Source organism: Tiliqua scincoides, chromosome 3, assembly GCF_035046505.1.
Source record: "Tiliqua scincoides isolate rTilSci1 chromosome 3, rTilSci1.hap2, whole genome shotgun sequence".
Classification (NCBI taxonomy): Eukaryota; Metazoa; Chordata; class Lepidosauria; order Squamata; family Scincidae; genus Tiliqua; species Tiliqua scincoides.
Genome location: NC_089823.1, coordinates 228461491 through 228478337, shown reverse-complemented (window position 1 = coordinate 228478337; position 16847 = coordinate 228461491). Strand labels below are relative to the sequence as shown.

Here is a 16847-nt window from a genome sequence, read left to right as displayed (position 1 = left end):
GCATATCTGCGGGAATTCTGTTCCGGAACGCTCTGCAGATAGCTGAAACTGCAAATACAGGTCCATCTCCGCAATCCTGGGGGGCTGCCCTCCCTCCGGAGGTGAGAAGGTGAGAAGTCCCTCCAGGGCTTCCCTGGGCCTCCCGATGTCTTATAAGTAATAAAAATGTCACTTCTGTTTTCTTAAGGAAACTAGAAGTTGCATTTTTTTTGCCTGCCGAGCTCAGTCCCTGGCCTCCACTGAGCTCAGAAGCCCCTTTGGAGGTTAGGGGAGTGGGGCTCCCTTCACCTCTGGATGGACAAGCAGGGGGGTGGATCTGATCTGCAGATAACTGAATCCGGAGATATGGGATCCATGAATATGGGGGGCCCCCTGTATTGTCTTTCAGCCTCATTTACCTTACATTTACCTTACATGGTTGCTGTGAGACCAACAAAAGAGTCATATTGTTACCCGCTCTATAATCTGGGGATAAGAAAAGAAATAAATAGCAATTAGAAGTGACACGGGTTTTAGAATTTCACTTCCAGTGAAATTAAAGGAACATTTAGAGATCCCTGCCAAGATAAAAGATCCAGAGAATTTTGATGTAAGTTAAAAGGGGTTTTGATAAGACCATCAAAATTGCTTGCCAGATGGCATTACCCAGCACACATGTACATGGTCATAGGTGCACAGTGAGGGAAGGGTAAAAAAGGAGTAAGAGCTTGGGTGGGAAATAAAGGATAAATGGTGGGGAGTAGTGCTTTCCTCACCCTGATTTTCCAAGTCCCGGGGAATTCTATCCCATAACATTTCACAACATAGAGCCAATTGTTTAGTGTAGTTGCAATGCTTCTACATCCACATGCAGGAGTGTTGTCTGCTACACATTTGTGAAGGCTCTGGTCTACCTCATTCTTCATTCTGCAGTGTTTGATCTGGGGGCTGGGGGATAAGAATAGGGCCCCTGGGGGCTGGGGGATAAGAATAGGCACTCAGTTTGGCTGTACTTGTCGTAAGAGGCGACTAAACAGCCACCGGGTAGATTGGACTCATTAGCCTGGGAAGGCAGTTCATCTGAGAGAAGGAAAACTCTGATCCCAAACCTCCACTGCCTTGTGGCTACATCCAGTTATGGAAAAGGCTTCAGGAGTCAACCTCGAGGCAAAATCCAGAGCCGGAGTCCCTGAGGCAGTTCATGGCTGAACACAGTCACGTTCTGGCAACTCCTGCGACGCTGCTGGAACCAACCGTATTAGCTTCTGCCTTTCCGTTGGATCATTTCAGCGACGTGGAGAGGGGGGATTTGCTGCATGGGTAACAGTCTATCCTCCATATCTACTTTACCCAGGCTTCGCGCACTGGAGAAGGCACTGTTCCAGAACCACTATTCAGAGCGCGATACCATAGTCTTCCGAGACTGAAGGATGCCAACAACAGTGTTTGATCCCACCTACTTCACCAGCTACAACTTGTGATTGAACTAGTGGGACTAGGACATCGTGGAACGATCAGAATGATCAAGCAATCAAAATGATAACTGGGCTGGGGCCCATAACCTCCCTTATGAGAAAAGGCTACGGTGTTTGGGGCTCTTCAGTCTAGAAAATAGGTGCCTAAGGGGGAACACAATTGAGACAAACAAAATTATGCAGGGGATGGATAAAGTGGATGGGGGGGATGTTTTTTTTCCTCTCACACAACACCAGAACCAGGGAACACCAACGAAAATTGAGTTAGGACAGACAAAAGAAAATATTTCTTGATCCAGCATGTCATTAATCTGTGGAACTCATTGCCACAGGATGTGAGGATGGTATCTGACCTAGATGCCTTTAAAGGGGGGTTGGGCAAATTTCTGGAGGAAAAGCCCATCGCAAGTTACAAGCCATGTTGGGTATGTGCAATCTTCTAGAAGGAGGCTACCTCAGAATGCCAGGTGCAAGGGAGTGGCACCAGGACTCTGCTATCTTGTTGTCTTGTGTGCTCCCTGAGGCATTTGGTGGGCCACTGTGAGATAGAGGAAGCTGGACTAGGTGGGCCTTTGGCCTGATCCAGCGGGTCCCTTTATATGTTCCTATGACAGTGCTGTTGTGGGATGTGCACACATGGGATGTGTAGCTCTTGTCCAGCGCATGGTACACCAGTGATTATGCATGCATATTGACAAAAGCAGTAGGCTTTTCCATTCACATTCTATTCAGCTTCTCTTCTTTCCCCCTTCCTTATTTTGCGTCCATGCATCCTTCCTCTTTCCAAGAGTTTCCTCTTTTTCCCATACAGCCTAGCAATCACGACCAGTTAGGGCAGTGTTATTCAAATGGTGAGGTGCGGCTCTTTAGGGTGGTGCCAGGAACTCAAAGGGGAGGCGCCGGATATCCTCTCGCAGCGATACAGTCACACCCCTGGGCAGAATATGAGCCCATCTTCTGCCCCTCTCTGCGCCTCTGTCAGCTCTCCCTCTCCATCAGCTGTGAGAGTGGCTGCTACTGCCCCACCCTCTTCTCCCTCCGCTCCAAGGCTGCCGCCTTCTGTGTTCGCTGCATGTTGCTTGCAAAGCTCTTCAACCCCCATCTGGCAAGTACCAAGCATGCTCAGCTTGCAGTGCTTGCCCTTGCTGACCTTCAGAAAGAAACTCTCCTTGATCCTTGTCTGGTTGGTTCCTAGTTCCCAGCCTGGGATCGCTTCTCATCAAAGTGAAATCTCTCTTTTCAACCCCCTCCCTCTTCCACTCCCCCCTTTCGATCTCCAAACCTTCCCGCTTTCCTCCCCCTCCCCTTAAAGTTGTTTCCATGCAGTTGGCAAAGGGGGAGGGGAGAGACAAGCACACACTTTAATTGGCCAGGAGCTGAAAAAGGGTACTGTTTTTAAAGTGATTTATTAATCTTGTTGTTTGACTGAACAGGAAAGGCTGTATTTTTAAAGTGATGAATCTTGCTATTTGAAGGGAATACTTATCAGCCATTGATGAAGTGATTGCCAGCCCAATCCTATCCACACTTTCCTGGGAGTAAGCCCCATTGACTCTAATGGGACTTACTTCTGAGTAGACATGCATAGGCTTGAGCTGTGCATCTCCTAGTATAGGAGACAAATCAGCTTCCTAACCAAACCCTTATCAGCTCTGACATATTTTCATGGTCTATTTTTGTTTTCCCCACCAGCTGCTGGAAAAAAATTAATTTCATTAAATTAATAAAGGGTTCAGTCCTATCCAAGGAGAATGGGAGAAATGACCAGTTGGATTGGGGTCCACAGGGGTGTGTGTGTAATGTTGGTCAGACTGGTTGTTCACAAAGTTCATTTGATAAAACAATTCTATTGGTATGCTTACAAAGTTTAACAAAAATGAGTCCTCCTGGACCAGACAAAATCTACCTACTCCAGCATCCTGTCTCCAACAGTGATCAGCATTTATAAAGCATGTATATTGCTGTGTATTAATAATATATTCTTAAGATCTGCATTTAATTAATGATATGATTAATATAATTAATAGTAATATAGTTAATATATATTTATATTTAATATTATATTATAATAATATTATATTTAATATAGTTAATATTTCTGGCCACTTCCTGTTTAGTGATGTCACTTCCAGCCCTCAGGAACATGATGGGGAGTCATGGCCAACAGCCACAGGGGGTCAAGGGAGCCACTGGCCGGAAAAGTTTGAGTACCACTGAGTTAGGGCTTTGTGCGTATTGCATTACAAACTTTCTGATTTGCCCCTCCCTCTTACTGTTTATTTATGTCCACTGCAATACACTGTTTTGTGCTGTTCCCATATCCGTGTCTATCTCATCCTTATTCAGTACCATCTTATTGAGAAGTGTCATGAGCCACTGCACCTTGGTCCTTGCACATGCATTCAAATTCCTCAGGTGTACATGTTGCACAGCATGCTTGGTAAGACCACCTCTCTCGTATTATCGTTAAGTGCCAAATTCCACGGGCTGTGTCGCAAGTTTCCCACTTGTGTTTGGTCCTCCACGGTGCAGGTTGTGACACATGACCCTGAACACAACTGGTAATAGTGGGAAACGGGTGGCAAAGCATGAAAGCAAATCTGGAGTTTCTTGTTTGTGCATAACATCAGAGGGCTCTTGAGTAAAGATCCATCAGAAGGGCTGGGATTAGAGGCATCTCTAAACTATACACAACAAAGCAAGCACCGAAAACTCAATCTAATCAGTAAAAATAACTCAGGATTCCCCATCATACAGGCTTGCATTGACGGAATATCTGTCCATGACCCAAAGCTTACTAGAACCTTGCTTACTCACCATCAGTTTATATTCAGGGGTCAAAGAAACCTAAGGGAGGATCGGAAACAGCATCTGTCCAGCCAGAGTAGTATTAATATCCCTCTCTTCACCTCTAGAAAAATTCTGTAATGTTTTGCAATGTCAAACCCAGAGTGTAAAGAGGCCCAGGACAACCCCTTGCCAACACCAACTGCAGATGAAGTCATAGGTGCCAGAGAAGCGGTGAAAAATGGAGCCCCAAATTCAATATACATTCTCTAAGAGTCCTAAAGCGTAAAACATATATAATATGTGTTTGCACAAGTGCTAAAGCTTGTTGGATTAACTCTTCAGAGGAACATTCCTGCAGAAGCTCCTGTCAAGTCCGTATGGCATTTGTTGAACTGAACTATTGTATTTCAGCATTAAAAAAAATGAATAGCAGTTGCCTTGCCATCAATGCTTTCTGAGAATTTCCTCCTGATATATATATATATATATATATATATATATATATATATATATATATATATATATATATATATATATATATATATATTGTTCAACCCTATTGCAGAGATAGCAATCCCATTACCGGGTGGCTTATCTCAGAAATTGATATCTTATTCCTTATAGCAGTGATGCTTTGCTATTTACATAGGAAGCTTGACAAATAGTTTTTCGTCGCATCTTCATTCACCAAGTCATTTTTCTACCTGATGAGAGATTTGGGTTTCAGGGAAAATTCTGAACTACAACACACATGTGAAACCAAACCACTCCCTGTTGACCATAGTTAAGTGAGCAAAAGCACCATAGCCAGTTCAAATCTCAGACTGAAAAGAACCACCCTGCTCATCTCCATAATCAAACCGATGGCCCAAACTTATTGAGGGTATATGGCAGCGGATTTTGTAACCTGCTGCCGTAGACCCCATTCCAGAGGTGCAAAGGCCATGCCACTGTTGTGTTCTTCAGAGCTATTGGTGCAAAGGGCAGGAGGTTCCACTCACATGCCATCAGCTCACCCAGACAGCACCTGAGCAGATAAGCTGGCTGCCAGGCAGTTTGAGACAGGGACCAAATTGAAGTAGGGGTGGGAGGGAGATCTCAGCAGCAACAGCACATGCTAAGACATGCTACCCCTCTTTTCCTGTGAGCCACTAGCCTGGTGGCTCACAGGAGGTGAGTCACCAGGGCTGTAGTTAGGGGGAGGCCAGGGTGGGCATTGCCAACCCTGAGTCAGCAAGTTCCCCACCCTCACATTTATAGGTCTTTGATATTTCTCCATACTTACCCTTTAATTTTGCACACCAGTATAATATACCCGACTTATGGCCCAGTTCTATCCAACTTTCTAGCACTGGTGCAGCTGTGCAAATGGGGCATGCACTGCGTCCTGTGGTAGCGGAGCAGCCATAGATGCCTCTTCAAGGTAAGGGAATGTTTGTTACCTTCCCTTGGGGGTACATTGTGACTGCACCGGCGCTGGAAAGTTGGGTAGGATTGGGCCCTTAATTGCCTACCCTGAAAAAAGTCGCCCACCCGCCTCTAGAATTCTGACTTACAGGCCAGTAATCCACTGGCCACACTTCAAAAAAAAAGTGGCAGTGAATCGAGGAGGGAGCTGAGAGGGGTCTGATTCTGGCTCCCTTTTTGCTCCATTCCCCACATTTTGAGAAATTGGTTCAACCCTAGCTGCACAGTCAGAGGGGTCTGTCATCAAATCGTGCCTAAAGCCAAATTTTACAATGAATTTGGATATTTCTCCTGAAGCAAAACATACCAGAAATATCGAGTGAAGCAACAGCAAAACAAAAAAGTTTCAGTATATACTAGTAACTGTTTTTCATGGAGGAGAGTGGCACATCACTAAGAGTGCAATCCAGAAGAAGTACTCATCCAGCACAAGCCCCCTGCACCAGCCCATATGTGTCATAAAGGTAGGCCGGCAAGAGGACGTGCGCTGGCCAGATCCAGACCAGGAGAGGGTTAGTGCGTGCTGGTCGAAGGAGGCCAGCACAGGGGATGGGAGAGAGTGCCAAGAGGAGTGGGTGCTTTGGGGAGGGGTTGAGCAGTCTTAGAGGCAGATCAGGCCCAGGAGAGGGGCAGGATCAGCCACAAAACACAGTTCGAATCTTAACCCCCACTCCTGGCCCGACTGGCCTTACATGGGCTGTGTCAGTGATTTCGCTGGTGCTGATACGAGTAGCCCACAAGGGATGGACAGGGATTGACACAGGATAAGGGATAAAATATCCCCTTACCCCGAATTGTGCTCCAGACAGCACCTAACTTGCACTGGTTAAACTGGGCTGTAAGTGAGCTATGTCTAAAACAAACATTTCCCATTGACTTTGAAGGTTCCTTTTCAGAAAGAATACCTGAGAAATCTGAAGGAAAACAAAAAGCAAAAATAAACCAAAAAGTCCTTTCAAAGCAGAAATTTTCCCAAAGGCAGGGGGCTGTTCATCATACCTTATGATGAACATCATCAGCATGCAAACAGATTTTTTTAAATTATTCAGCAAGTTTGATTCAATGAACGGAGGGAGTCAGCCAACTGACTCTGTTTTCGTGACAACCTCTTAGTAAGTAGTCAAGACACAAAGAATTCCCATCTGTGACACTAGATGCAAAAACAAACCTTTTGACTTCAGAGACAAAAGCTCATATTTACAGACTTCTAAACACGCGCAAATAACATTAAGGACTTGGCACAAACCATTCATCTGTTTAACACCCTCTTTCATGTTCTCTTTGACGGTTGTCATTGTGGCTGTCTGCTTCTTTTTCTCTCCTGCGAAACCTGTGGCTAGAGTCTATGAACCCCCAAAGAGCACTTATTGCATCCATCAGAAAAAAAGCACACAAGGTCTAGACACTTAGCCAGCATCCTAGAGATGGTACAACCACTTCAATTAACTCTGCTTTTCATGGAGGGTACATAAACCATTGTGGAGTCAAGCAAACAGATACCCAGCAAGTCGTTCTTCAGCCCTGTCTAGGAAATGAGCACAAATAAAGCTAGAGAGTGCTACATTTACTTCTGTCACTCCCCAGGGCAGTTCTAAGAACACCAGGTCAGATAGGCTGAGATGCTGAGAAAATGTGCAATTCCATCCCCACTGAGCTGTCATGGCATTTCATGCTGTGAATAGCTAACACCCTCCTATGACAACGAGACAAATATTTCTCTTTTTTGCCATTCTGGTCATGTAATGTCACAGCATTGTTGCCTCAGCTGATTTAGTGCCAATTCAAGTCAGATTCCCAGTAAGTACAAGTAACCGCACCAAATATTCTTGATGGATCCTTGTTAAAATTTCACAGTATGATTCTTAATGCCTTTTCTTTTCCCCTAGAGTTAGACAGCCAAAAAAAGAAAAAAGGGGGGGGGAATGTAACATCGACAACAGTGTAAGAAGTGCAGAGTATATCCCATGGTGTAAATGGCACCTTGAGCTTTGACACTGAGCTGCAGGGGTGGAAATAGTGACTGAAGCTGTTGCAACTGTGGTGTGATTTTGCAACAGGGGAAATGGAGCAACAAAACCCTTGACTAGAACTGCTAAGAATATACACAGACAAGGTGACAATATCCCATTCAAATTGTGCCTCAGCATAAGCTAGTGGGACAGATTTCCAGATGTTAAGGACCCAGGTGCTGGGCTTGAAATAAGGGAAAACAGTTTCAGGTCTTTTTATAACTAGGAGTTTTGCCAATAATCTATCAGCACAGTAGTCCACCTGCAGCCAAATCTCAAAAGTAAGTCACTGGCAGGATTCACCATCAGCCACACATCATTTTTGTCCCCTCTGGCTGCAGGAAGCTGCTCTGTCACTTGCTCCCCATCGCTCCCAATTAGCCACAGATTGGTGCTTTTATAAGGTGGCCACCTGTCCTCCCAGATTCAGCCTGGAGATAATCAGTACTGGGCATTTTCCAGACTGTCAAATGCAATGGCAACTCTGGATTCCAGGTGTTGCCTTTTGTCCATAGGCTCAAAATCCTCATTTCTCCACATTCTCATGAAACCCACAGGCAATGGCATTGCATAAAAGAAAAACCCCACAGCGTTCTTACTGCACTGGATATTGTATATGATGTCCTCAACTATGCAGGTTGCAGGAGCCTGAAACGGAGATTTATTCACTCCGGCAAATGAGAGACTGAGGGAGAGAGATAGAAAGATGCACTGACAGCAAAGTTTTAGGCTCAAAATGGGGTTAAGCTTCTGCACACGCTCCAAGAGATTGCTCGTAAAAGCTTGAGCCTTTCCCGCAGGGAATTCTGGGGCTGATAGACCCTGTCCCAGTCAGCAAAAGGTGCTACCAGGGCCCTCAAATTGCCCACTGCTGCTGTTTTCCCTACCTCCAAAGGTAGGCACTTTGCCCTGGGGAAGGAGAAATGGGAAGCAATAGTGGCCCTGGTGCTGGATGCTTTACATTTGAGCCTGTCTGAACATTTGATTGCTCAGAAAAACTCTAGCCTTTGCAAGCAGACCTGTTCTTGTCTCAACCCTTGGAGGAGGGGTATTTGCTTTTTCAAGGAATCTGACCCAAAATGTGCTACATCTCTAAAGAAGAAACCTTTCTAGGTCATTGATTTCAGCCAGCAGCAGAGATACCATGGATAAGTAGGATCTAGTGGCTGGGAAAGGTACAATATCATAAGAACATAAGAAGAGCTCCACTAGATCAGGCCAAAGGCCCATCTAGTCCAACTTCCGGTATCTCACTGTGGCCCAACAGAAGTCTCAGGGAGCATGCAAGACAACAAGCGACCTTCATCCTGTTGCCTCTCCCTTGCATCTCGCATTCAAAACACTTTCTTACTGCCTGGAGAAGAAAAACCAGTAACACCGGGATGCTACAACTGGAATGCACTCTATATGGGAATGCCGTTGAAAATTTATTTGTAAACTGCACTAGTTTCCAACAAAATGCTGTTCTGTTATTGCTAACAGGAGTTGGTAGATGGCCAAACTGGGACTAGTCAAATGGACCCGTCCTAACTTCATTGTTTGTAAATTAGGTGACAAAACAGGGGGAGGGATTTTAGCTCAGCACCACTGAGTGCCACACACGTAGATACATATGTCATGTACACCTTATATCTTTTATCACCAGTTTAATTGGTCACTTATTTGCAGGAGGTGAGAGAAGACAATTGGAAATACTCACCAATACTTGCATATCCAGGTGTTGAAGGGTCACCTCCGCTGTTTAAGGACACCATGAACGCTTTATTGCTCAGGTTTTGATTCTTTGGTAAATCGCAAGGGTCGACGTAAAGAAGCACACCTTTAAAACCTGCCTCTTCTAGCAGTGAGAGCTGAGGGGACACAGAGACAAAATGGGAGCATCAGACCAAGTCCCTTTAACAAAACATTAAGCCTATATTTTCAAAGTCTGGAAAATAATGTGAATGGAACTGTTATTTTAATGTCACTCTCTCCATTCTCAGCATCTCAAATGCCTGTTTCTGTTCCTTTGGTAGATACATGTAACAAAAACCTGACTGCTAAGTGACTGATAGGCAGCTTCAGGAAAGAGTCAAGTGGAATGAGAAGGGGGTGCTTTGCCTCTTTCCCCAACGGCTGCTTTTCTGCTGAAACCCTTCAACCCACTTTGGTTTTTCCCCCCTTTCAGGGTTCCAAACATGTGCAGATGTTTACCAGGACTCACAATGGAAAAACAGGGTGGCTATAAAATGCCATTTTTCAGGTTCATACCACCTTCTTCCCAAACTGCTGTTCCTTAATATAGGTTTTCAATGGGAAAACAACCTGTATTGAGTTAAAACAGTATTGTCTTCCTGCTTTGGATTCCTTTTTTTTTTTTTGATAGGCTTCAGAAAACATAGATATGGAGTGTGGCAAGCTGCAAGTGCTGCTGCCATGGTTACACAATCCAGCCAGAGAAGAAGGTGCACAACTGCGAAAATGATAACATGGCCTTAGCACAAACGCTGTTTCTGGGAACAAACATGTCAGCATTCCTTCAAACACCTCCGTCAAATAACTTCAGGATTTTGCATTTACAAGTATTGTTTCCTAACAGTTAGGAACAAACTCCAGACGACGCGATGGAAGATGCACGATAATCAGGTGAAACTCATTACCAAGTGGAAAGCCAAAATTTCAGAGAGCCAAAATTTCAGGAAGCAGAAGGCTAAACTCCTCAAGGAGGCACAGTTGTTGCTAAGATTTGCCTTCCAAGCTCATCAACTGGGGACTCAGGATTTGAGAAACAAAAGTCCCCCACACAAAATGTTACCAATTTATAGAATTCACTACCATAAGAAATGGTTGTGGTATAGGAAAACAATACGGCAAGTCCTTGGTTTGCATATTTTGATTCCCAGGATCTGTTTCTTATTAACCAGAATGCTTATTTGAAGCCCAATCTTCAAATAAGTCTTCTCTGAAGTAAGTCCCATTATAATCAGGGGTTTACTCCCAGGTAAATATGGATAAGATTGCAGCCACAGTTTTATTAACTTGGAAGAGCCAAGAGCACTACCAGACCCCGTCTCCCCACTGGTTCAATCATGGCTGCCAGAGTGCAAAATGGACTTCATCTGGGGACAAACAAAATTACCCAAATTATCTCCCAGTGGGGAGATGGCAAAAAGGTTGGGCAGAAAGGCTGGAGTGGGCAGACAAGGAAAGAGGATAAGAACAAAGGAAAGGTTGAAAAGGAGACTGCATGGGTAAGCATGAAGTTGGGAAAGAAAGAAAGAAAGAAAGAAAGAAAGAAAGAAAGAAAGAAAGAAAGAAAGAAAGAAAGAAAGAAAGAAAGAAAGAAAGAAAGCTCTTTGTTGTCTACTGGCTACAAAGGAAAGAAATCTGGAATTATTTTCACATCCAAGAGCTCCACTTCCATCATTCCAAAGCTACAATCTCTCTCCTAATCTCCACAGACTCCTTGTTCCAATTTAATCACAGCCTTCCTGATTTAGATTTCCCAATTTTCATGTAAAATCAGTAAGGGCTGGGTATGCAATTCTCAGAGCACAGACTTCAATGACAAGTCCACAGCATGTAGAAACTAATGGCCTCGATGCTCATTTGTATGGAGACCCAGTTTTACCACTCTAGCTGCTCAATAGGGACTTAAAAATAATAGCACGTGTAATGTACATATAGGCATGCATTTGTACACCTGTTTACACCCAGGGCCCGAAAGACCATGTGATGCACAGCCCAGTGCCTTCTAATTGGTATGTGCGCAATTGGGTACATTATTGCATTAAAAATATATTGCAAAACGATGACACACAGATAAGCTTTATGTGTTACACAGAACATACCCTGTAATCTGACATTCCAAGCCACCTCTTTGCAAAAGCAGAGAGTTGGGTTCAAATCCCTGTTCAGCCATAAAATGTGGGCAATTCACTGTTTTGCAAGCTTAGCTATTTTCAACTTTTTTCATAAGAACATGAAAACATAAGAGCCCTGCTGGATCAGGCCAAAGGTCCATCTGATCCAGCTTCCCGTATCTCACAGTGGCCCCACCAGATGTCTCAGGGAGCATACAAGACAACAAGAAACCTGCATCCTGGTGTCCTCCCTTTCATCTCATGGCACACTAAAAAGGCACTAAAATTGTCAAGGCACACCATCAGTTTTTGGAAACTTGACAAGGCACACTGCTTGGCCAGGAGCTCCCATTCCTAATAGCCCTTACTAACATTTGTCACTCCACTGAACTCCTGTGGCACACCTGTAGACCATTTGCGGCACATCAGTGTGTTGTGGCACAGTGGTTGAAAATCGCCACCTTATAGGGTAATTATGAGGATGAATGGGATCAGGCTGGTATGTGATAATCCCTTAAAAATGCAACTAAGAATTTATTAAAAACAACAACAACAAAGTAGCATGACCAGGTCTTCAGACTCTAACAGCCCAATTCTAAGCTTCCTCAACACCCAGCGTTGCAGCAGTGCCAAAATGGCAGGTGCTGTATTCTGTGGGCCAGGGAAGCTGCCAGAGGTCTCCTCAGGGTAACAGAACATTGTTTCCCTTACCCCATGTCAAGCTCAGCTGGCCCCAATGGGTCTACTCGGATCAGTGACAGCCCTTGAGCTGGAGCAGAACCAAGGAGACCCATGTCAGGCCTCACGGTTCTGGAGAGGGGATAGGATCCAGCGGTAGCTTCTGCCACCACCCCCACCCACCTCCAAGGCCCAATCCACCTTTCCCTCTGCCCAGTTCTGCTCCCTCCCTGCCTCCCCCCCCCCCAAAAAAGGCTCCCTGCTGGGATACTCAGATCCTGGCTATCTACCTGGGCATCCTTCCAGCACTGAGGCCCAACGCCAACTGGTGCTGGGTCTCCGCTGGTGGTGTCTGAGTGCCTTATCGCACTTTTACGACACCCAGCTCCAGTTGTGGGGCTGGAGTGCGGACACCGGGCAGCTCAGGATTGGGCTGTAACTCAGCAGTTTGAAATTCCCAATGGTATGTCATTTCAAAGTGAATTAAAAATGAAGTACACGTAGAAAAATGTTTGAAGGATTAGGGACAATGGCAATTAACCCACATGCTTGATAATCCAACAGAGTCTGAAGCAAAACTCTCCTAAGTTCACAGAGCAAGGAATGGTAAGTGCACAGCCCATGTTAATGACTCCGAAGCCCATCTTCCTTAGCGGGGCAAAGGATGAGCTACTGGATATTCATTCTGATGGGCCTTTTATGTTGAAGTCCCAATTAGAGTCATAAGGATCTGCGAGCAATCCCTTTTTCACTGTACTAATTGGCAATGCATAAAATCACTGACGGGAAGCAAAGTGCCATTTAAACTATTGGTTTAAAAAAAAAAAGAAATTACTACTTTGCATTGCAAGAATTTAATTAGATGTCACCCTCCTCTTGTTCATCTGTTAGAAGACATAGAGCTTGAGTGAGCTATTATAGCATCAGAGCTAGAATAAGAAGGAAGCAATGTACACATCTCTGCTTCTATAGAAATCTTCCAGCCCAGGCTATTTCTGCAAATAAAGCAGGAAGGCCCATTTTGGTCCAGGCTTAATTTTGGGGCACTACATTAAATGCTTAATCATGCTGCTATTTTCTCCATCACAGATGTCAAGGAAGCCAGAATTCAACAGACTCTCGCAAAAAGATGACAGCAGAAGAGGCTGCGCATTCATTGATCTGCCCTGAAGGTGATACTTTCAGGTAGTCGTACACGTCCTGTTTCATGCTCAGGTGCACCGAGATGATGTGAAGAAATGCATCTTTGCCATATCGCTCAGATGCTGGGCTTTTCTAATGAATGGCGCAGTAGCACCATTAAGTAACAGAGACCCAACTGAAGCAAAGAACCAGGTGCAGGAAATGGGAAAAGTATCTGGAATGGAGCACAATCGCAATCTTGTGAAACGGCAGGTTGTTCCTATAAAGGTTTAACAAGGTGGAAAATGTACTCAATTTGAATGAAACAAAATCATTTTCGGCATCAATTGGAATAGCTCGGTACCGTTTTCTGTAACGCAAACACCGCGCCAGATTTTTGCTGCTGCTATTTATGTCAGTGAAGAAGCATAACAAAACTTTCGGCTCTGTATAGAAGCTGTCACGAGAACAGCATTTAGAGATGACTGATTTAATCAATAAAACCTTTCCTAGGAAGCTTTTTTCTCCATTGTGATGTTACAATGCTTCCAAAATGCTTCTCTTTCAAAACCAAACAAAAATTATTTCAAGCATATTTACTCCCTCCTGGCGTCCTCCACGGCCCAGCGATTGGTCCACAAATACACATGACACAGAGGGTTGAAAGAAACAGGGCTGTGATTAATGGAAAGTTTACAATACTGGAACCAATTTGCTAATACAGCGAGTCCTAACTAAACTCCACCCTCCTTAGTGCAGGTACTTAATGCTACCAATCCACATGTCAAAGGGTGGATCCACATGTCAAAGGGGGTTTGGATAACCCCCCTCTACATTGGCAACTCTAGATAGTGCATTGAATGGTGGGAAAACATGCATGTCTATGCTTCCCTTCCACCTGATTGAGAGGGCCGGCCACAGTATTGTCGAATGAGAGTTACCCATTTTCCTCAGCTTGAAGTGACAGTATGGAGTGTACGTTTATTAGAGTCCAATCCTAAGCTGCATGGCCTGCGCTGCACGTACTATGCAGTTTAGGAGACAGGTGGCGGCAACTTGGGGGTAAGGGGATAAGGGTGGATCCAAGAAGCTCTGTAGAGGTGGTTGTGGCTTTCCCCCTCACCCCTTTTCCCTGCCACTCTTACGGGGCTTCTCAAATCTGTCTCAGCTATTTAGCTGGTGCACATCTGGGAAGCTCATGTAGGGTTGCCTGGAATGGGTGTTACAATGTGGCACATGCTGCAATCGCCAGTCTCACACCCTTCTGTGTCTGATCCCATTCTGCCCTCCCCTGCCCAAAATGCCCTTCCTCCCCTCAAAAACCCCCTCCCACCACCCTCTGCTGCCACTCACACGGCCCAGCAGAACTTACCTGTACTAGCCAGCACAGGAAATGGATTCAGCCCCAACACACCAGCGCACACATCATTGTCCTTGATGTGCTCTATCTGCTTTTGAGTAGGTGCAAATGTGTCTGATGGCACATTTGCAACACTCTGAGCCAATGTAAGGAGGCTTGCACCGGCTCAGAGCAAGATTAGGCTTGTGCTGTTGAGTACACATGAGTGACAAATGCTCTTTTGACACTGTCTCTGGGACTGAGAGTTAGTTCTTCTATGTGCTTCACATACCACAGATTAACTCACTGTCATATGACAGCAACTGTTACCCTGCACGTGCCTGATCTCAGAAGCTAAGCAGGGTCAGGCCTGGTTAGTACTTGGATGGGAGACCTCCTGGGAATACTGGGTGCTGTAGGCTTATACCATAGTCTTTCGAGACTGAAGGTTGCCAACCATTTATTTGTAAATCCTATCAATAAAACCAGCTTCCACTCTCCCCAGGATAGCTATGTCCCTGATTATGAAGCTGCTTCTCTTTCCCTCCTGCTTCCAGTCAGATGCCATAACCTCATGTCTGTTGGTTCTACCTGCCTGTACATATGAAACACCTGAAGGAGCTTTGGAACGCAAGTTCTTGAGAAAGAATGAAGCACAAGGAAACACACTTCTCTTTCATCTCTCATTCTGCATGCCCCAGAGTTTATTGCACAAGCTCTCCAGCCTTCTATCCCTCATTTTCTGAAGGAGGGCACTTCAGAATATTGCTTGTTCAGGTCTAACCCTAAACATTTGTGCATGCACATATGTAGACGCAAGTTAACAGGTTTCCAGCGACAGCTGAAACAAAAATGCACCTCCAGATGAAACTCTAGAACTGAATACCAAGTGCATTGTTGGGAACCACTTTCATCATCTTTAAAATTATCTGTTGTCCAGGCTCAGAGTAACTGATGTTTTCTACAAGAAAAGGGTACACAACAACAGTTTTAAACATGAAAGATTACTATGATACCTCAGCACTACCCAAGCACATGTGCTGGATTGGTTGTGCTCTGTAATTCAGGATCTAGCCAAGAGCCTGTGAATCACAGAGATATCACTGTAGGATTCTAGCTGTTCCATACAGTATTGTTTTCTGGAGTTGAGCTGGTGGAATTTGCTGTAGGTCAAGAATGTCAAGGTGTTTCTTCAGACTTCTTGGCACTGCTCTGTGGCTTTGTTTTCTCAGACACACCAGTTAACTTGCAGGTCTTGATATTTGTGACCTTCTCGTGTTCTTTGTCCCCAGTTCTGCTGTCTCCTGGAATTGCAAAATCAATGATCCAAAGTTGATTTTTCTCTTTGTCAACTACTGGGAGCCCCATATGAGTGGATCTTGTATCTGTAGTTTACTTTTACTGCAGATTGGATCTGCGGGGCCCTTCCCACACCGCCTTCAGAGGCAAATGACATTTTTATGCCTTTAAAGGCATTAAGAGGGCCGAGGAAGCAACTGCGGAGCTCAAAATACCCTTGGAGGGCAGGGGTGGGGCATCCCCAGAATCTGTGGTTTCACAATACCAGGACACACCTGTACTGTAATATCAGGCATATTGGTCTGTCTGTCGTTGTTGTTGTCGTCACTGATGATGATGATATTCCAGCAGATTTCATGGGAAATTTAAATATAAACCAAGAATACAGCCAGTTCACTGCACTAGATTTCAGGAACTTTTAATATAAATTGGAGTGCCTATTTTATTGCCAGATCTTGCTTACTTGTGCTAAGAAGTTCACGACGTTCAATTCCAATTAAAAATGAAATTGAACTACAACTCCCTGGAAAGAGAAGTTGATTGGACTCAATAAGCTTTACTTAATTTATTTCAGAAACAAAATAATTGAATTGCTTACAGTCCAGAAAAAAAAAACAAAAAAAACTTTGCATCATTTTATATGTACATAAGACTTCTTTTTCATAGCTATTAATAATGCTGTATTTTAAAAACAAACAAACAAAATATGCACTTTGAGTAGAATTACCACTAAACACTGGAACAGGCATACTAAAGTGTAGCTTAGATGTTAATGATATACACAAATATAGCAAATGCAAATAAGCTGCACTTTCTATATTCACGCATATGATTAATGTCATATCTA

General features: G+C 44.4%; 1 protein-coding gene across 1 annotated transcript in view; it reads right to left on the bottom strand.

Moving 5' to 3' along the window:
- NAALADL2 (N-acetylated alpha-linked acidic dipeptidase like 2) overlaps positions 1–16847 on the bottom strand; it is a 395487-nt gene that overhangs the window by 257861 nt on the left and 120779 nt on the right. Inside the window, exon 4 of the mRNA XM_066622267.1 lies at positions 9420–9570. Within this exon, the coding sequence (XP_066478364.1) occupies positions 9420–9570 (151 nt within the window). The remainder of the gene's footprint in view (positions 1–9419; positions 9571–16847) is intronic.